Here is a 21,149-nt window from a genome sequence, read left to right as displayed (position 1 = left end):
TAGAGAATACTAATTTTTTGTGTGTGTGATTTCGACAAAAATATTAACCTGTTTAATCCCAAATTTTTCCCAGACATTGTAAAAAATATGAAAATGATGTGTCATTTGTAACCCTTTGAAATAATAATTATTCTTTGAAATTTTTTAGGGAAAAGTGTGTGAAAAATTGTTGAACAATTGTGAACTTGTGAAATTGAACAATTGTGACCGGTGGGATAATGTGTATACTGAATTAACACATTTCTGCAGTCATAAAAATTGTTATATATCTTAGCCCAGCTATTTTAAACAGTTTGATCACATTCTAGGGTTACTATTATGCATTAAAAAAAACTTATACAACACTGTTAAGAATACTGAGATAAAAGACAAAAAAATACAACCATCAGCGTATTCCAAAATTGTTACTTTATTTTAAAGGGGTCATATGATGCGATTTCAAGTTTTCCCATTTTGTGTATTTGGTGTAACAGAATATGTTAATATTAGTGCTACCAGTATTACAACATCAATATTGTAACTTATTTGTAACATTTGAACTTTTAATTTAGTGCAATATTTTGTCACTGCAACATTTTAGTGCAACCTTCACTAACAACTGCAATTGGATTTATATTGTATACATAAATTCACTATTGTGACCATCAGCATGTTTACTCGTTCTATGACCACACTCAACAGAACTGAATTATTGTGAATTCATATATTAATACTAGACACCTTAATGATAATGTGGACCAAAAATCTTTGTCATATCTTTGTTAACATAATAGCCTTTCGTTTTGGAGCTTTGATGCAGCCATCATCTTCTCATGGTGCAAACCGGAAATTAAACTGCTCTGATCATGTGACAGTTTGCACTAATCATGTGACACTGCACATATTTAATTGAGAACCTTTTTTGTCCATATTTGCAGGAAATGCACTAAAACATCAGTCAGTAAGGTTTTTAGAGCTTTATAAATGAAACGCTTTTTTACGGTCACTATTGTGACCGGTGGGATTTTAAACTGCAAAAACTGTTTTCAACATTGATTTTAATCAGCATTATCAATAATTGAGTGCCAATAATAATTGAGCAGTAATTTAGCATATTAGAATGATTTCTGAAGGATCATGTGACACTGAAGACTGGAGTAATGATACTGAAAATTCAGCTTTGCCATTGCAAGAATAACATACATTTTTTAAATATATTCAAATAGAAAACAGCTCTTTTAAATTGTAATAATATTTCACAATATTATTGTTTTTTTTATCAAATCAGTGCAACGCTGATGAGCATAAAAAGCATTCAAAAACATTAAAAAGCCATAATTATTCCAGACAATTGACTGGTAGTGTACACATTTATCTTTTTATGTGCATGTCTGTGTGTTTCAGAAATGGGAACAGCAGCGCTTCTAGTCTGGGATTGGCAGACCTGGAGGGCTTTCTAGACTACTCCATCTCCAGCAACCTAATCAGGTATCCAACAGCAACACACTAACCGCGGCACACTTAGAGAAACTCGCTCAGAGCAGCAGAGCTAATGGCTGATAAGCACTCATCCATAACCCAGAGTGCTGTCCAAATCCTCACGTCTGCAGCTCCCCTCGTGAGGATATGGCCACTGTTATAGAGGACAAGAAATTTGGGTCAAACTCGGATCACATTCTGTCATATTAGAGCGATAGCTTCTTCTACAAGTATGTAAATGTGCTCAGTTTGCTGTGTCTGGGAACGTTCTCAAACATGGGCAGTTGTAATGGGCTTTGTCGCCAAAAGCCTTCAGTCATTTACTATTTTGAGCTCTTATTAGATGAGTGCAATATAGTCATGGTCCCTGAAAGGCTCCATGAGGTAACTGGAACACGGCCAGCATTGCTCTGTACGGCATGATAATGATAGTGTCTCTGTTTGCAGCGAGGACAGAGAGAGGAAGGCGTCGCACTGTCAGGATCAGGCGGACGGTGAGTGATACGTCCTCTTACAGCCCTCTGCATGCACGCATACATATTTGAATGAAAGATCATTCATGGCTGGAACTACACAACTGTGTTTGGAGTTAAAAGGAAATCATGCTATCACTGCTCTTCACACTTCTGCGCTAATGTATTCAGTCTGAAGCCGTTTGCATTTCTCATTTTCTGTCAGTCTGATCTTTTATCTAAATGTTACATGTTCTTCTCGAGAGTGAACTTCATGTTATTTCTCTGCGAATGAGGATTTTTAGATTTTTAAGGGGCACCAGAGGCTCACTTGATGAGATACTTTTTCAACGTTAGCTGTTCTTCATGCAAATGTGAGATAGGATAGTCTCTAGAACTTGATTTTGGGAGTTTCTGAAGGTAATTATTCAAATGCACTTGGCTCTGAAGTCTGAGGGGGCAGCATGAGTGGGCAGAACGCTTCTGAGCCAAAAGTTAACATGTCGGACCGCTGAAATAAACAAACATTGCAATAGGCTGGGAGATTAATCAAAATAAAACCAGCATCATGCAAATGCTGTGAATGAACTAAATAGATATATGTGCTACGTGTTTCAGAGTGAAGTGTGGCACTGTGTTCCTTTACACATGAGCAGCTCGTGATCTGCAGAGTGACTAGGTTCACAGTAAATGCTGCTCCGCACGAACCCATCTCCGCATCAGCTCTGAGTTTGGGTCATTTAACGTGTCTTTGGGAACACAACATGCGCCAACCATCTTCCCATGCTTGAGAAGCACTTATAAACCAGTGGTTGTCAACAAAGAGAAGCTTTAAGAGCTCCCTGCAGTTTTCTGCCAAAATTAAAGCTTGATGGTTTGACATTTGAAAATGAAGAAAGAGCCATAAATATTAGCATTATAATTTTACACTGTAAAAAAAAAACAATTATATTATTTTACTTAAATACTTTTTAATGTCAATCAAATGTTAGGATAGTAAGATTCATTTTACTAATTATATAATATTAATAATTATTATTATTGTTGGTGTCATACTCTGCGTTCCTACAAACAAGGAAACCTGGAGGGTGTTTTAACTGCATTTTAAATAGCAATTTTATCAGACAACTTGCAATTCTACCCCCCCCCCAAACTGTGCAGCCTTACATTGCAGAGTTTGAAAAATCAAAGGGCTATAATGTTGAAACTTTTCAAGATATCGATGACTTACAGCTGTTCTGCATGTTAAATTCAGGTAAGAGTATGCATTTTAACGTAAAAAAAATAAGTGTTATCGTAGAAAGTATGGTTAACATTTTTTAAGACACAAATGAGCACGTCTGAAGGTATTTTAAAGAGATTGCATTTTATGGCATATTTAAAAACATTTGTCAATACCTTAATGAACAGATCTCATTTCCATAAAGATCGTGTAGAGTAGTGTATGGCTCCATAAAGACTGAACATTACCAAATTTAATTTTAAATGATTGGTTTGCAGGGAAAAGCCTTTTATTTAAAAGTCAAATTGTAAAATGCACAAAAGAGTAAGGAACTAATATTACTTATTAACCTGTTTTATTAACATATTTTTAATGGTCTAGAATAGACCACTGGAAAACCCACATATGTCAACCTCTGATCTAAATAGCCTATTAGTGGAATGTGTCCTACTGGTGTGCTATAAATGATTATAGGAGTAATATATCCTCTTTTTTTGATCATCTCAGTTTCTACCGTTCTGTTTCTTAGGCTCTGCCTAAAATTGTGCAGCGCAGCTCTTTGAGCACTCAGGATTTGGCAAAAGCAAAGCATTAGACTCATTGCACATTGATTTTCTAAGCGCCAGAAATGAAACTTGCCTCACACATACAAATGGCTTAAAATAGTCTTTCCTTGTTATAATTTTAAAGATTGCCAGCACAAATGTGGTACTGTACAGCCCTTTTGTGATTCATTTGATCCTGCTTGTGACCTTTATGCATTTCTCTCTTTGCTGTTCATTTGATTGGCCTTTAATCTTTGACCTCTCTATCTGAGTAACATCTACATGTGCTCTGGTCTCTTGAATCAGCATAGTCTTACTGCAGCAGCATTGCTTGCCCTCTGCCCCTCATCGCTCAGTGTGCTTCTAGTCACAGACAGACGCTCAAGTCGAGAGAGAGAAAGCTAAAGAGACTTTTGTATTGCCAGCACAAACTCACACCTCACAAATGACTCATTCACTTGCAGGAGAACAAAAGAGACGTTCAGACACAGGAGCTGTCAGGCAAAGCATCATCCTGCTGGGAGAGGGATGGAGGGATGAGGAGAGAGTGTTAAAATGGGAAGATGTGTGAGGACAGATTAATTTTGGAACAGATCTTTATGTTTTCAGAGCGCTGAGAAGGATGATAGAGATGTCATGATGAAATAAATATTACTGAGGCGAAGAAAAAGAAAGAACAGCTTTCATTGCTTTTAAAGAGATAACCTAAAAACCAAGAAAAATGTTCAAACTCGAGAAAAGTGGGAGGGAGAAGAGAAAACAATAGGCATTAGCGTTGATACAGAGGGCTGTGTGAATGTTTAAGCCCCACTCTCTTCATTTCCCGTGAGCTCTTTATCATTCACACTGAACCACATTCATATAGAACAGTGGATCTTAAAGTAAAGTCCTCGACCTGCTGTAAATTTTGCCTTTTGACTTTATAATTTGAATTTGAAATGCATAAGTACTAGGGGTGTAAATGTATTGTATATTTGCCTATACTTACCACAGTTTGATTAGATTCAGGGTCTACAATCAAGATATCAATATTACAATATTATGTGTTAAACTAAAATAAAACCATTAAAAAAATTGTTAATTTGTTAAAATTAAATAAATGTTAACTGTAATAAAATGAAATAATAAAACTAATATTTTGTCACTTTTAGTTTTTATTAACAGTTTGATATGTTTTTATTTTATATTTTTCATTTTTATTTTTGTTGCTTTTAGTAATGTTGATTTGTTAGAATAACTAAAACTAAAACTAAAATTGAAATAAAAATTAATAAAAACAAAAAAATAATAATAAAAATGACAAAAACACAACAAAATTATTAAAACAAACAAAACTTCAAATGAAAAATATAAAAATTAAAACAATACCAAACTGTTAATAAAAGATATAATAGTATCTTAATGATTCTAAAATACTAATTATGTGCCTATTTTACAATGCAAGTTACATTTTTTATTAACTCGTTAATGCAACCAAAATGTAACATGATCATTAAAATAAACTCTCAGAAAATTACAAATACTGTATCATAAATGGGACAAAAAAAATAATAGAGAAAAAAAGAAGTTGCACATGAGATCATCAATCATCTGATGACCGCTCATCATTGGCTCGCGCCATAAGATAAGCAATGACAGATGAGAAAGTATTTCAGTCTTCTGTTTTCTCTAAAATGTGCAAATCATTATCCTGATTAGCACATACACAACCACATGAGCTACTCCAAAAATGCTTTAAACATTATTACTAAAATGTGACTAAAAACCTGATTCATATTAGCCTTTATACAAAATAATAAAATAAATATAGTTCAAAAAGTGAAACTGAAAAACCTCTAGTTTATTATAAAATGCACAAAAATACTATTTTTAAAATTGATATGCAATAAATATCTTCCAAAACATGTTTTACTCTAAAACTGAGTAAATTAAAGCCATAAATCTAACAAGATGTGTTCCAAATTTGAGGTAGATATCTCTAAAAAGGAGTTGTTTTTTTGTTTGGGTGCAGTACCAAACATTTCCACTAGATGAAATTGACTTCCCATTATTTTCCAATGCTGTCATTTTTGACTGCGAACTTGAGGTCTGTGCGGGACTTTTAATAGTTTAATATTTTATGCAACACGGTAGGAAAAAAAGTGTCAGAGAAAATTAAAATGTTGTACAAAAATTGTATTTCTTATTTTTATTCGTGTTGTTAGGACACAATTCGTTTAACATTTACAACACAATAGGGAAAAAGTGTGGCAGAGAGAAAAATAAATAAAAATGTAGGTTGTGCAAAAATAGCCTACTAGCAATTTTTATTCGTCTTGTCAAAATAGTAAATTCGTTTGACATTTTTCTGTTAACACAGTAGGAAAAGTTGCAGAGAAAAATATATAAATACGACATCTTTCATTTAAAATTATAGGCTAAGCAAAATATAAACAAAACCGAGTTGAACGTCCTTCAATGAAAGCGCATCCACACTTTGCTCCATCCTTATTCTGCTCTGTCAGCCATCGACAACCTGCCTGTTCTGTCTGAGGGCCGTATATTTACCACTGATACAGCCTGCTCTGAGCATCGTTATGCACATGCTGCACACAGACCAAGCAAATAAAACGCATGACGTTTAAAGCATGCATGCAGCGCGTGCATAACAGTCCTGAGCGCAAGCTGTACCGGTGGTCAATAAGAATAAAGCGCAGATATGCTGTTCTAAATGGACGTCGGGAATGGGAAATTGTTAGATTGCCCGCTCCCGTTCAAATTACACCAGTTACCGACCGCTACCATGTTTTATTTGGGAATTTAATCCCTCGGCGCAAAAAATCCGGTCGGGTCCCGCAGGAGAGCCGCGGGAATGCAGACCTCTACTGTGAACTGTTCAAGTGTAACTACTTTTTTTTTTGGTGTGTTCACATAGCAAGTGCCAAAAGTTTTACCAAGTTTCGTACCATGCCGATGAAGTAAAAAAAAAATTTTTAAAAACAAAATGTAACATTTTTCAGTCAAAAATGACCAGATAGCACCAGAGGGTTAAAAGATGCATGTTTGTTGGAGCTACTCATTTCTACACCAGCAACTGTTTTTCTGACCTTTCCAGTTGATTCTGCTTGTGAAATATTAGATCTGCAGCAATCTACAGAGTAACATGCACAGAAGTGGCTGAAAGTGAGCGGTCTGGTTTTGTCTCACAGAAGTCACGTCAGGTCTGTCCACAGCCGGCAGCAGCTGTCAGCGGGAGCTCCTGGTGCTGAACTTTGACATGGATTCAGAGTGTGTGGATGGAGAACTGAGAGCGGCGCTGCAGTGGATCGCTGCGTCTGGGCTCGGCGTGCCGGCGCTCTACTTCAGAAAGACTCAGGAGCACAATCTCGCTAAGGTGAGGACAAATGGAGGTCATGCGTTTGCTAGAATAACTAACCAGGTCCAAGCAGATTCTATACCCACACAGATTTCAGCGCTTCTCATTCATAAAGTTCTCCAGTCTCTACTAATTTGATTATAGTGACAGCTAGCAATAGTTACTGAAGAAACATACAACATGAATGCAGTAAGGTCATGTGACTACGATGTTGCATTTTACAATTTGAAAACATTTTAACAGTGCACAAAATATACTGTTTTTAGAGAAAATTGGATGAAGTGTAGTGTATGGAGGCAGTGTTTTGAGCCCTTCAGCAAAGCTCCAGGGGTGTAGAGCTGTGCAGTTTGTAGTCCTAAAACCTGAAAAACAATTAGCATGGATCCTCTCTGGAATTTCTAATGGCTTTTTAGAATAGTTTGTGGTTAACTTGAGGAGACTTTCACATTTTGTTAAACAACACAACTTACACACAGTCATACCTCATTCTCAGTCAAACATGAATTTTGAAAGGGTAGAAGCCAAAGTTGATGCTGTTTTTTATCATTCATAGATCATATATATATATATGAGGCTGTTTTTCAGGTTTTGGGCCTCTTCCAGTAAAGAGAAATCTTAATGCTTCAGCATACCAAGACATTTTGGACAATGCTATGCTTCCAACTTTGTGGGAACAGTTAGAGGAAGGGTATGTGCCAGTGCACAAGGCAAACTCCATAAAGATGTGGTTGGATGAGTTTGGTGTGGACAAACTTGACTGGCCCACACAGAGCCCTAACCTCAAACCCATCGAACACCTTTGGGATGAACTGACCCACAGATGCTCTACTGGATGAATGGGCAAAAATTCCCAATGAAACACTCCAAAATCTTGTGGAAGGCCTTCCTAGAAGAGTGGAATGCAATGTGAAGAGAAGAATGCAATGTCGTTAAAGGGGACATCGGATGCCCATTTTCCACAAGTTGGTATGATTCTTTAGGGTCTTTATGAAATGTCTGTAACATACTTTGGTTCAAATTCCTCAACGATCGTGTAAAACACCACCTTTTTACCTTGTCAAAAACTGCTCTGTTCACAGCGACCCGTTTCTGTGCATGTCTCTTTAAATGATAATGAGCTACTGCTCACCCCGCCCCTCTCTTCTCTCTTCGGTGGCACGTTACCATCAAAAACAAAGCTAATCCACTGCATCCTCCGTGGCTCTGATGTCGGGAGAAAATGAAGACTCTTATGTTCATTTTTACATCCTACAAAAACTACAAAACACCTGCATTGCTTACGAGACGTTGTTGTTGCTACAGCTGCTCGACTGCGGCAAAAATGGCGGAAATATGCTAATACGGGACAGTCCGTCAGCTGCCGTGGGCGGGGCCTGAGCAGTATGACGTCATACTGCTCAGAAAATCAAAATGGCTTCATAATTGAGACTGTTTAGGTTTTTTGGGGATTAAAAAAAAAGGAGTAAATGGATTTTTATCATTGTAGGGTAGTTGTGTCCACACTGCTAAGCCACATTTATATGCAAACACCATGTAAAAGTGAATTTTGCAACCAATGCCGCCCTTAAAGTACCTGGTCAGGTGTCCCAATAGTTTTGATCATATAGTGTATATATATTTTTCCTTCATTTGTTCTGCATGGCTTTGGCAATTATTTATAGTTGGTGTTGGTTTGTATGCATATGCATAAATATGCATGTATGTTACTGCTACATGTATGCTGCATAACAAAATGGATGTGTATTTTAAAATTGAATAAAAAGTTCATCACAAAAAAAAAGCATAATGATATAACACAATTATCATTAACTAAAACCTCAAATAAGCATTTTCATTACTTAAAACTGAAATAAAAATAGACATTTATTCATATTTTCTTACACAATAGAAAAATGTACACAATTAAAAAAAATAAAACGACAAAAAAACAATACTTAAACTTTAACTAAAATAAAGTGAAAAATTAAATCTGGTATAACTGCAGTGACTGTTGATGAAGATGATCTTGGCTCATGAAGAACTGAACAGCGTGTGTTTGTTTCTCAGTTCCACAGAGTGGTGCAGTTGGCAGGTCAGAAGGCTTGGCGTGTTGGTGACTTGTTCAGTGCTGTGGCTCAGTTCTGTCAGCTCCACCAGGACCTGGAGCACAGAGGACGGCCTGTGCCCAGCCTGTTCGACTGGATACTGAAGACCAAGCGCTAGAGCGCCACCCATCTATGGACCAGGAGTTGGAGACACCACATATCCGTCCTGTGCTAGCACACGTATATAGTCTGAAGCCAGTGTGAAAACACCAAACACCAATCCCATTTGAGCCACTAATAGACCCTCACACAACCAAACTGTTTATAGACTCATAGATCCCACAGACTCATCCACAGCCACCGCCATGACTGCACATCAGCACGTTTATCTAGAGCTCCCCTGTGAAACTCTGTTTATCACAGGACAGCAAGGTTTACAAGACACCTGCACGCATTAACAGCTCCAAATCCCAAGATCCTTAGCATGAGGCTTCCTTAGTTCCGAACTTGCCCTCTCTGACCACCAGCACATCCACATTTGATATCCTTAAAATTCACAACTTGCATAAACCTTTATTCACACTTGTATGTCTTTGCTAGATCACAGAAATTATGGGATATACTGTAGGAAGAAATGCCTTGTCCATAAATATGTGCTAGAGATGCACATTCGCATAGATAGTGATTTAAGGATATTTCCCTTTAAATTACGCATGTTCCTGTCTTTACGCGCACGCAACGTTAGATCCACCAGTCACCAGCCAGCGCTGGTTAGAGGAACATGGGTTAAACCGACCAATCAGCCTTGACGTTTTTGTAGCTTGCAGATTTTTACTGTACAACAAACCCGTTTCAAATGCACAACGTGACTTTTTATCAAGAATAACGGACGTGCGAGCTCTGGTGTAGGGATTTAAAGATATTTAAATGTTTGTATTCAAAGTGAAATATAGTGAGATTCCATTCCAAACACACTTTGTTGTTTTAAGTTTACATTGGCGAACACGTTCGGTCATTTTATTGTACCTCTCGAGGCTGAATTCTACGTTTAGTTTTGTGTGATTACTGTTATTTAAGAGAGTTTATTTTGGCTAGATGTAAACAGTCTAGACTGTGAGCTACTGTACCTTTGGGCTGCAAATGGAAATTTCAGTTTTTGTGTTTTATGAGACGCAGACAGACAGGATCACAGCACTGAAAGTCTCACCAGACTACTGTAAAAGTTTCAATATAAAAGTATGAACATAAAAGAGTATATTTAAAGTACAAGTACAGTTTTGTCACGTAAAAGTTGATGTGTAAACGTGAAATCTGGTGGCGTTATGGTTTTCTCTGCATAGTTACATAATAGTAATGTGTTTTAATATCAGTGTTGAAGGCACACAACTGTATTAAGTCTGTCACGGTATACCTGAATGTATTTATCTTTTCAAAATAAAATTTGCGTACGGTGAGTTTGATGTCAACAGCCTCTATTTGAAAAGAGACACGTGTTTGAATAAAAATTAGATTATATACACATTCAGGCAGCTGTTAAAGGAATAGTGCACCCAAAAATGAAAATTTGCTGAACATTTACTCACCCTCAGGCTGTCCAAGATGTAGATGAGTTTGAAGCGATGGTTTAAAGTTAAAACACCTTGATGGATTTGTTTCTTACAAACTCACAGCTCTTCACTTACTTCATGTACCGGAGACTTGTGGGTTATTGTGACGTTTTTATCAGCTGTTTGGACTCTCATTCTGACGGCACCCATTCACTGCAGAGCATCCATTGGTGAGCAAGTGATGGAATGCAACATTTCTCTAAATCTGTTCTTATGTAGAAACAAACCTTTCTACTGCACATCTTGGATGGCCTGAGGGCGAGTACATTTTTAGCAAATATTCTTATTTGGGTAAACTATTCTTTTAACCTGAAAAAGAGATATTCCAGGATAAATACACAAGAAAATAATTGCGATTTAATATAGTAAGTCTTAATATTGAATAATTGACTTAATATTAAAGTTTGTACAATCAAAAAAAAAAAAATGTTGACAAGCATGCATTTAAATTGAAAGACTATAGAGCAACAGTTTTCCCATTGACTTCCATTATATATTATCATTTTTGGTTTAGCAAACAGGTATGAATCAAAATAATTTTTCGTGATAATTGACAGCATGAGTTTAACTTGTATTTGATCCAGAATATTCTTTAAGGGGGAAACTAACGGCAAAAATAATGTTGGGAACACTTTACTTGAAGCCCTAAATATAATGCATTCTAAAAGTATTTTTAATGCATTAATAAAATCTCATAATAAATACTTATCTATTTAGCACTACACCTATAAAAATCATTATGCATTACAATATGACAACATAAAAGAATCTGCAAATATTATAATGCATTTTAAATTTGCTTACAGTTATTCATGCAAAAAGAAATGTATTATGAATACCTTTATGATGCATTATATGTGAAGGCTTCAAGTAAAGCGTTACCATAATGTCCTCCACACATACATGTTCTCTGTGAATTGGAATACTACGGCAGTGTGACAAGATGACACACAATATCTTAATCAAAAGAGGTGCAGGAGTACTGTAAGATCAAAGTTCAGGCCGCTCTCTCAGTGCCAGATCCTGCAGGTGTTGTCTTTACTGCCTGCAGAAAGATTGACAACAAGGCATGAAATTACTGACGTATGATTACGTTTGTGGATTTATGAGTGTTACGCAGGTGCGTGTAATTGCCTGTAATGATGGTGTCTCCCTCGTAGTTGAAAGCGCAGGAGAAGATCTCATCAGAATGTCCCTCCAGCACCTGCAAACACACTCCCGTGTTCACGCACCACACACGAGCCGTCTTATCCACGCTCGCCGTCAAAACGCGGCTCCCCTGCGGATTAAAACACACCTACGGCGAGAGAGAGAGGGAGAAAATAAAAAGCTAATTATATTTCTGCCTTTTGTCATGGTAATGCGTCGGGGCGGCTCTACATCATATTCTATCATGAAACAATTACTTTTTGTTTTGCATGTGGAACATCCTATTTCAGTGTGCAAGAGAAAAACGGGAGGAGAAAGAGCGCGAGAGAGACAGCTGAACTGAATTTGACCCGTGTTGGTATGACAGGCGTTTTATTATAGCGCTGAAGAACCGAGTGTGTATGTGCGTACTTGAGTTATCATCTTCATACAAGAAATGGAAATATTCTGCTGATCATGCTGACGGTCAGGAGGGGGATGGAAAAGAAAGGAGAGAGGATATTATGGCAAGATGGTTTAAGGATAGGCCTGAGAAAAGACGAGATGAAGAGAGCAATAAGAATGCAAACGGCCGTATGAATATGCAGAGATGACGAACTACTGGGATGCTGGGATGGAGGCAAGAGGGCAGAACAGGTGGATATAAACAGGAAGGGACCTAGACAGGAAATGAGCACCTTAGCAGACCAAGAAAGAGACTGAGTGAAGAGATACGAGAGGATTATTGAGTCTGAAGCTGGAGGGACAGGCCGAGGATGGAGAGAAAATGGGATTTCTTACCTTTGATATCTCTCCATTATGGCCTTCTAATTGACACAAACATTGGAAGGTTTCTGCGCTGAACACTCTTGATGAACCTGTACACAAAAACCCATGATCAGACTCGATTATAGATGAATCTCACGAAAACATGTCCAGGTCACAAAATCAAGTTAGATGTGAGTGGCGTAAGATGTGCCAAGACGGAGCCCCGCACATGACATGGGGAAAAAATATATATAACATGGCCACGAATTAAGAATTTGTTCCCACGACTGGTTTATTTGTGGCCATGATTTACTAATTTGTTCCCACACAGAAAGAGTAAAATGTGGCCACGACTTACTAAATTGAGGGAACCAATTAGTAAATCATGGCCATGAATTAACAAATTGTGGGAACAAGTTCTTAATCTGTTGCCACGATATAATTTTTGTTCCTGCATGTCATGTGCAGAATTCTGTAATTTTGTGAATGCATCTTCTAGTGAAAACAAAAGACTTCTCTTTCCACTCATTTAGTCCACTTAAACCAGCCCTTTCACAATCAACTGCAACTCACATTCATTTTTGAACTCAATGCAAAAAATCCAATCGACAACAACCAATGAATATCACCATGTCCCCACCCTAATTTTCTTTTCTTTTTTTAATAATCCATTACACTCGGATCAACGTCACAATAAACAAGATCTGCCATGACTTTAAGTTGTCCTCCAGGCAAAGAGAAAATACTAATATTTATATAATATTTCAGAATGTCTGCTATCACCTGAAATGAGAAGCAAGCATTATATTCATAAGGGTAAATTGTCATATAAGTTTCATTATATGGTAATAGAATTATATGGTAATGCATGAAAACAAAAAACAATTCCCCTTAAAAAAAGTCTTATTTTACAGCACATATTAACATCTTTTATAAACAGGCAGAAAACAGGCTTTGATTTTTCAGAACATTTGAATATAGTGAAATAATTGTTTTGTTTAAAAGTAAGTATTAATAATATTTGTAGTAGTATTCCTGTATTTTGAGGCAAAGCTGTTACTATAAGTTGAGACACTGACACACATATGATATAGACGACAGATATTATGAGTCTGAATCAGATGTCTCACCATCCGCAGAGGCCGTAGCGATCAGTTGACCAGTGTAGTTAAAACACACATCCAACACCTCATCATTATGACCCAAGAGAGTAGCCAAACACTGACCGCTGTCTGCGTCCCACACCTACACACACAAACTGTTATATAACACACACACAAACCACACCACGACCCGAAATAACCTCACAAACACACTGTGTATTAGCCAGATTGAGTGAATTCCATTAGAGAGTGGGCATCACTCTGGGTGAGTGCTGTGAAGGGTGCAGTGTGTCCCCTTCAATGGAATTTGCCCATTCTCTTAATTTAACACAGACATACATGCAGACATCTCAGTGCTATTATCTAACCACAGACACACCAAATGAACTGACACTGACAAAAGCTGCTAAAAAGCTGAGAAGGACTTTGTCTCACTGTGTTTTCGAGAAACATCAGACTGTGCTGAATAATTAAGAGCCCTCACACTTCTAGGAACAGACAGACAATCAGAGGAAGAGAGTTACTCAGACAGATCAAATGGGTCACATTAAAACATTAAAGGGGTCACATTCATGAAAAATAGAATTGTCCTTCATCTTTTAAAATAAAAGAGTTCAGTCGTGTACCATGTAAACAGTTTCAGAACTTGCAAACACGTCTTGTTCCAGATTTACTGTCTGGAACCTTGCTACATAAATATATAAATATAAACTAATAACCAAATTCATTTGATTCAGCATCTTGCTATCACACTGCTTCTGATGCAACCGACAAACACTGGGAAGGGAAAAACTCAATTTGGATGCAAAATTATTATAAACGGACCTCAGGGGGGAAATCATAATTTAAGAGGCTCTTTTACGAGACAGAACGAGAGTGAAGAGAGACAGAAACCTTGCAGGTTTTATCCAGAGAGGCCGTGACGATGAGGGAACAGTCCCAGTTGAACTGAACGCAGCTGATTTCTCCTCGGTGACCTGTGAGAATCTGAACTTTGCTAGAAGAGACAGACAAAATACACAATGTCACTAGGCTGTCTGAAAAGTCAAGTCACATTTATTCAGGGCTTCTAATTTTCACAAATTAAGGACTTAAAAAGGTCTTAGAGCAGAAAGTCTTAAATTCAAGTTGTGGTATTCAATGTATTTTTATCTAAACAACCTTAAATCAAGATATATATTTACTTCAAATTGAAATGGAATCAAATTCAAATTGAAGATAGTTGACTTGTTTTCTGAGAAATTCCACATAATTAAGTGTGAAATATCTCTCAATGAGGTATGACATTTGTTTTCCTTGATTTTTCTGAGCCCATACATTGGCAGATATTTTTTCTTGTTTTAATCATAAACTCACTTCATTTTGATCAATTTCTCTGAAAACAAGACTTCTTATCTTGCTATTTTACTTCTCAATGTATCTTAATTTAAGAAACTTTAGACATTTGCACTGGAAAACAAGACAAAACTACTGAGGAAGAACAGTGTGTGTGTGTGTGTGTGTGTGTGTGTGTGTGTGTTGTGTGTGTGTGTGTGTCTGTGTGTGTGTGTGTGTGTGTGTGATCAGTAGGTACGGTAAAAGTTAAAAGTTATCAAAGACTATAGAATACCCAAGACGCGTCACTCGTATTGTTTTGAATGGGGAAAAATATCAATATGGCCGCTCTATCGAACGAAGCCCCGCCTTCTGAGCAAAAGAGCCAATCGCTAATCGGTAAAGTCAACGCGTCATTGTTCTATTGTATTTTGCGCCGCTCGCGTGTGTAGACACGGTGTGAGACGTGCGCCTAGGATATAGGCTTAGATCTCTGCCACAATTCTGCGTGTGAAAGATATTTTGAGCGCACAAAAGTGCATTTTGCATGCGCGCGATCTGAGTTTCGTGGAGAAAATTTTCGTTTCGCAAAGAAAAAAGTATTTCAAGCACACGAAAATCAGTTTTGCATTTAAAATAAGTTTTTGGATGTGTGCAGACCTTTTTTGCGCGTGCAACGTTTCACTAGCTTGCTCCCTTGATGCCCGCCCTCAGTGCTCTCTAAATGCCAACGGCTCGCTTGCTCAACACAACCCAGCGGTACAATATCTTCTTCTTCTTTCAGGTTTAATGGCGGTTGGCAGCGGTACAATATGCCATAATTCCAGCCAATCAGAGACGAGGCTGCTAAATTCTGATTGGCTGCCTTGACAACCATTCACAACATTTCTTGCATTACCACGACAGCAGAAGAGGAAAAATACAGTGCATGCATAATTATTATGCAAGTTGATATTCTGATTATATTTTTTTCCAAGCACATTTTACCAATTCCAAACAACATCAATCATTTAATTTTTTTTGTGAATGAAATGAATTAAAGAGCAATTGCGATCTGTTCAAAATGTGTATTTTCAAACTGTTGCTTATACAACTCATTTTGAGCTCCCTAGACAAATACATTTAGAGAACATATTTATGTATTCAAGTTGGTGCCTAAATTTTCTTTACTTGGTCTTAAAAAAAGTCTTAAATTAACCTTAATAAAACTTACAGAAACCCTGTTATTTGTAAAGCTCTTTTCATAATACACATCATTTCAACGCAACTTTACAGAAAGTCAAACTGTTATGCCTATAATGCCTTATTGCCTTAGATTTAGGGATGGGCACTATGACAATATATAAGAATGATACGACTGATTTAGATCTTGCTGTTTTTTTCTATTTATAGTGTTGTCTATATCAGAGCTGCAGTGGCATATCTGTGCATTCAAGGCAATTAAGAGATTTAAAAATTGTCTGTTGTGGTACTGTAGTGAAAAGGAAGTTGAAAAATGAACTATAATGTATACACCAACCTGCCAGAAGAAACGTCCCACAGAATGGCAGTGTGGTCAAACGACCCCGTGACCAAATGATCGCCCATTGTGTTAAAGGAGAGAGAGATGATCTCGGCGAAGTGACCCTGAGAAAGTGTTGAATAGAGAAACGCTGTGAGTGGAGAGAGGAAGCTTTAATAGAAAGGCAGCCTTTTTCACTTCATATTAATTTCCCCAATTCATCGGTAAGAACTCACTGAGCTTTTCATAATTTAGATTCATCGAGAAATAATTAGAGAGTTAAGAGGGGTAATTACACAGCACACACACTGCGCTCGGTCACACTGCTCGGGGTGTCTACAGATATAAACAAGTTAAATTTAAGACTTTTTAAGATCTTTTTAATACCACCTTATGTGAAATTTAAGACCAAACCTGTGACAGAAATACACATTATATTACATACTAGGGCTGGATAAAAAATATCGATATTAATCGATTCTCATTTTTACGTAACGATATCGATTCTTTTAGGGTGCATCACCAAGATTTTTGGTGTGACTGTAGAATTTTTTTGCGGCAATGTGACTAAAATATTTAAAGACCCACTGAATCTGAATTTAAGACATTTTAAGTCTTTTTAAGGCAAACTTTATTTAAGACTTTTAAAGGACCCGCTGGCCACCCTTACTGCTCTGCCATGTGCTGCGATGAGGAACAGACCTCCAAACGCTCTGTCTCATCCCCTCTCCCTCCGTCCGCAAGTTTCTCACATCTATACAGCTCCGGTTCAGACCGTGTCACATGACGCATCTGTTTGTATTCGGCACGCTGCTATTCGACTAAACAAAGTGGAATGCTTGAATTATCCCATAAATGGTCGTAATGACAGATTTGATGACAAAGTCATTAATAAACACACGCATGGATGAATTTTCACTGATCACTGGAGAGAAATCATTAAAAATCCCATAGGAGATAAGCACACGAGGGGGAAAATGATGACGCAGGATAGGTGGAAATGTGGATGATGAACAATAATGCAGAAAAACCACAGGATGAGACGTACTGCCAATGTGGACACCTCTTTTCCACTCTCAACATCCCATAATTTAGCCGTGGTGTCCATGCTGCCTGTAGCAACCAAGGTACTCTGAGGGTTGAAGGCCAAGCAGACCTAATAGTAGGCACACACAGAAAATAGAGGCAGTATTTGAGATTAATCAACCAAATTCCAAAAGCACAATATGAATGCACAGGGTTCTGCCCCATTTGGCATCCTAAGTCAAAGCCCTAGACATAATTTGTTCAACATACTTAATTTGGCGCCCCCTAAGAGATGGGACCCTAACAGTTTGGATATATGTAGGCTAATGAGTTGAATGGCTTTGCTCAATTTCACCAACCATTTCTTTTTCCGTTAAAGATACACACGACAAACGTGTTCTTAGCAATCACACTGTCATTGACCTTGAAAGTGGATTGGATGTCATTTTGGTCCACTTTAGTTAGGGTCTCAGATAACTTTCCATTTACACTACCGTCTTTTGGAATCCAATTTACGCCCCCTGAAGTTGTTTGTGTTAAAAGTCCTGTCCTACTTCTTTTTAAAATACTAGAAAGAAAGAAAAACTGCCACCAAAAAAATCAATGAACATCCAAACAAACAGAGAATCAGACACATGTATTAATGGATTACTATTCTTTAAAAAAGTGTCAAATCAAGCATGCATTATTGCATCTAAGGGACAGCATTTCAGTCCTAGATGACTTAATGGTATAGCTCTCCCAGATATGAACATTCTGTCATTATTTACTAACCCTCATGCCATTTCAAAGTTGTATGACTTTCTTTTTCTTCTGTGGAACTTAAAAGGAGATATGTTGGGAACCGAAACTTGGTACTTGTCTGTTCATTTCACCGTATTCCTGACATTCCAAACCTATTTGTTTTCCTTTCTTCTGTGGAACACATATTTTGCAGAATGTCCTGGCAAATGTTTTCCATATGAAGTGAATTGGGATAGGGCTGTCGAGCTTCAAAAAGGGCAACAAACATAAAAGCATATTACTCGCGCAATATTTCTAGTATTTCACAGCCTTTGTGGGAGGAACACACTGAAAATTAAATGGCTTAAATCACATCCACTGAAACATATCAAGACACACTGTGCCAGGCTTGAAGTCAATGACGTCAAATGTCATTGGTCTCAGTGTCTCATGCCAAGATATATCTCCTGAAAAAGGACAGTCACACAGATTTGGAACAACATGAGGGTGAGTAAATGAGGACAGAATTATCATTTTGGGGTGAACTGTTCTTTAAACTGCTGAGACTAAGAGTGAATGAATGGAGAAAACAGTGAGAATGCAAACGTACGATTTCTGCTGTGTGCCCTCTAAATGTGTAGAAACACTTTCCTGTTTCAGCACTCCACAATTTGCAGGTCTTGTCAAAGGAGCCTGTGGCAACCTTGTCTCTGAGAGAGAAAACGAGAGAGCGAGCGAGAAAGAGGGCAGCGAGAGAGAGAGAGAGAAAAGGACAAGGGCTCCTGTTATGACTCAAATTGACAAATGTTCCCATTGTAATAACAACACCAGTTACCCAGCAGTGCCCTAACCCTGCAGAAAGAGACAGTGAGGGCTTTTTTTTTTTTAAAAAACAAGGGAAGGATGAAGGGTAAGCCATTCTGAACGATTCAGGGCATAAGTGATGAAATGCGCAAGAGCCGTGCTGTTACCCGTAAGGGTTGTTGAAGGCGATGGCGTACACAACGTTCCTGTGGCCCTCCAAAGTGTGCAGCTCCTCTCCGGATGCGGTGTCCCATATTTTACAAGTCCTGTCATAGCTTCCAGTTATAAAACTGCAAACAGACGGAAAGTAAAGGAGAGGCAGAATTAGAGGGAGAGGGAGCAGGCATGTGAGCACAGCTGATAAACTCACCTCGATCCTGATTTATTGAAGGCTACATTCGTCAGGGGCAAGATGTGAGCCTGAAGTGCCTGTAGAGGAAGACAGAGAAGATGAACACTCGGGGGGATGCACTTAACCACATTAATTCATTTCAGATCTATAAGCATGACTATGTAATTTCCATACATAATTGCTATGACTTTGATGTACAAAAACAGCAGTTTACCCTCTGCTGCCACCTAGTGGGTCATATCGATATAAGATTTGTTGATCAGAGTAAATGTGTTAGAAAATCATTCAAATGCATTTAATTAGGCTATTTAGTGTATAAATATAATTGTGGTGGTAATGAACAAAAGCAGCAGAATTGAAGTTTGAACAAAATAATCATGTAATGTTCAATAATTAAATATCATGGATTCTTCACAAGTCCTTTTAAATAGTCGTGCTGTGTAACAAATGAATTAATAAAAGTACAAATGGCATGTCTCTCAATTATAAGAGGGAATATAAAAAGTACATGTATAATAAATACAAAAGAAGTAGCAACATGCTGTTTAAAGGAATAGTTCACCCAAAAATGAAAATTTGCTGAATTTTACTCACCCTCAGGCCATCTAAGATGAGTTTTTTGTTTTGTTTTTTAATCAGAACAGATTTGGAGAAATGTAGCATTCTGTCACTTGCTCACCGTGTGTGTGTGTGTGTGTGTGTGTGTGTGTGTGTGTGTGCTCGGTAAAACTTTATAATAAGGTCTTAAGGTCTTATTGCATTTGATAGTGCGTCAGTGTTTATTAAGCTTTGTTAACGTCAGTTAATATACCTGTTCATTAATGTTAGCTCAGGTCCATGAAATAATACTAACAGGTACAACTTTCGATTTTAATTATGTGTTAGTAAATGTTGAAATTATCATCAACTAAGAGTAATAAATGCCTTAGAAGTATTTTCCATCGTTAACTAATGTATTTAACTACTGTTAACAAGTGGAACCTTGTCTTAAAGTGTGACCTAGATATAACAAAACGAGGCCATGTGAATGTGTAGTTATGAGTGAGCTAGTTTGACAGTCATACTCTGGAGTCAAGTTTAACAGATCGATGGATTTCGTCCTTAGCTGCCCCCCTTTCTCATAGTCCAGGAATATTCCTGCGCAACAACAAAACAGGCTTTATTTTGCAAATGCGAATCCAACGAGCCTTCGACCAAATCGTTTGCAGTGTCAAATTGAACCAGGCACTCAGCAAAACTTTACTAGGTGAATGGTATGTAATATAAAACGTTAAATATGTATATTACCTGGTGGGTAGTATCGTATGTGTAGCCGTTTCAGTCTCATCACGCCAAAGAAGACGGTGTCAACAAACCGTTACTACGGTGACGAGACACGTGTGCTGCGTACCGCGCATGCGCACGTTCTGCCTGTTTTTTCCCCCCAACATAACGTTTTAGCGCATTGGGTAAGAATAACATCGTACGAGTTTATCATACGAAATCGCCACCTCTTAAAACAGTACATTTTTTTCATGAGATCAGGTTGAAATATTGCACTTATTATTTTACATGAATGGGGTATGAACACATTTATGAATATGACATATGATATATATATATATGTATGTATATGTATATGCGTAAAGATTACATATAAATATTACATAATATCCTTCTGGGACCCAGACATAGACTTGTGTCCTCTGTAGAGGACATTATATTTCATTATGAAGGTGCCATGTCAGTCTTATGCACACCCCTTCAAGTAAAGTGTTACCGACATTT

The 21,149-nt window shown here is 37.5% G+C and overlaps 2 protein-coding genes across 4 annotated transcripts in view; one reads left to right on the top strand and one right to left on the bottom strand.

Moving 5' to 3' along the window:
* Window positions 1-10,590, top strand: part of LOC107670586 (A-kinase anchor protein SPHKAP-like) — a 53,511-nt gene extending 42,921 nt beyond the window's left edge. For all 3 annotated transcript variants that reach the window (XM_016463225.1, XM_016463224.1, XM_016463226.1), the window contains 4 exons: window positions 1,384-1,467; window positions 1,906-1,952; window positions 6,866-7,050; window positions 9,079-10,590. In XM_016463225.1, the coding sequence (XP_016318711.1) occupies window positions 1,384-1,467; window positions 1,906-1,952; window positions 6,866-7,050; window positions 9,079-9,234 (472 nt within the window). In that variant the 3' untranslated portion in view covers window positions 9,235-10,590. The remainder of the gene's footprint in view (window positions 1-1,383; window positions 1,468-1,905; window positions 1,953-6,865; window positions 7,051-9,078) is intronic.
* Window positions 10,591-11,515: 925 nt separating this feature from the next.
* On the bottom strand, window positions 11,516-20,762 carry LOC107670581 (dynein assembly factor with WDR repeat domains 1-like). The gene is made up of 12 exons (XM_016463217.1): window positions 20,670-20,762; window positions 20,447-20,519; window positions 19,401-19,487; window positions 19,198-19,320; window positions 18,837-18,936; window positions 17,526-17,633; window positions 16,496-16,602; window positions 14,557-14,659; window positions 13,690-13,804; window positions 12,593-12,669; window positions 11,798-11,960; window positions 11,516-11,708 (listed from the first exon to the last, which is right to left on the bottom strand). The coding sequence occupies exons 1-12, from the start codon at window positions 20,707-20,709 to the stop codon at window positions 11,674-11,676; spliced, it is 1,131 nt and encodes a 376-aa protein (XP_016318703.1). The 5' UTR covers window positions 20,710-20,762; the 3' UTR covers window positions 11,516-11,673.
* Between the last annotated feature and the right edge of the window lie 387 nt (window positions 20,763-21,149).

The sequence above is a fragment of the Sinocyclocheilus anshuiensis genome, unplaced genomic scaffold (assembly GCF_001515605.1).
Source record: "Sinocyclocheilus anshuiensis isolate Anshui unplaced genomic scaffold, SAMN03320099.WGS_v1.1 scaffold140, whole genome shotgun sequence".
Classification (NCBI taxonomy): domain Eukaryota; kingdom Metazoa; phylum Chordata; class Actinopteri; order Cypriniformes; family Cyprinidae; genus Sinocyclocheilus; species Sinocyclocheilus anshuiensis.
This window is presented reverse-complemented; position numbering and strand designations above follow the sequence as displayed.

Coding starts and splice junctions, on each gene's coding strand:
- LOC107670581 (XM_016463217.1), bottom strand. CDS start 20,709: ATGAGACTGAAACGGCTACACATACGATACTACCCACCAG. Junction 17,634..18,836: donor GAGGGCACACAGCAGAAATC/GTACGTTTGCAT, acceptor GCCTACTATTAG/GTCTGCTTGGCCTTCAACCC. Junction 16,603..17,525: donor AAGAGGTGTCCACATTGGCA/GTACGTCTCATC, acceptor ACACTTTCTCAG/GGTCACTTCGCCGAGATCAT.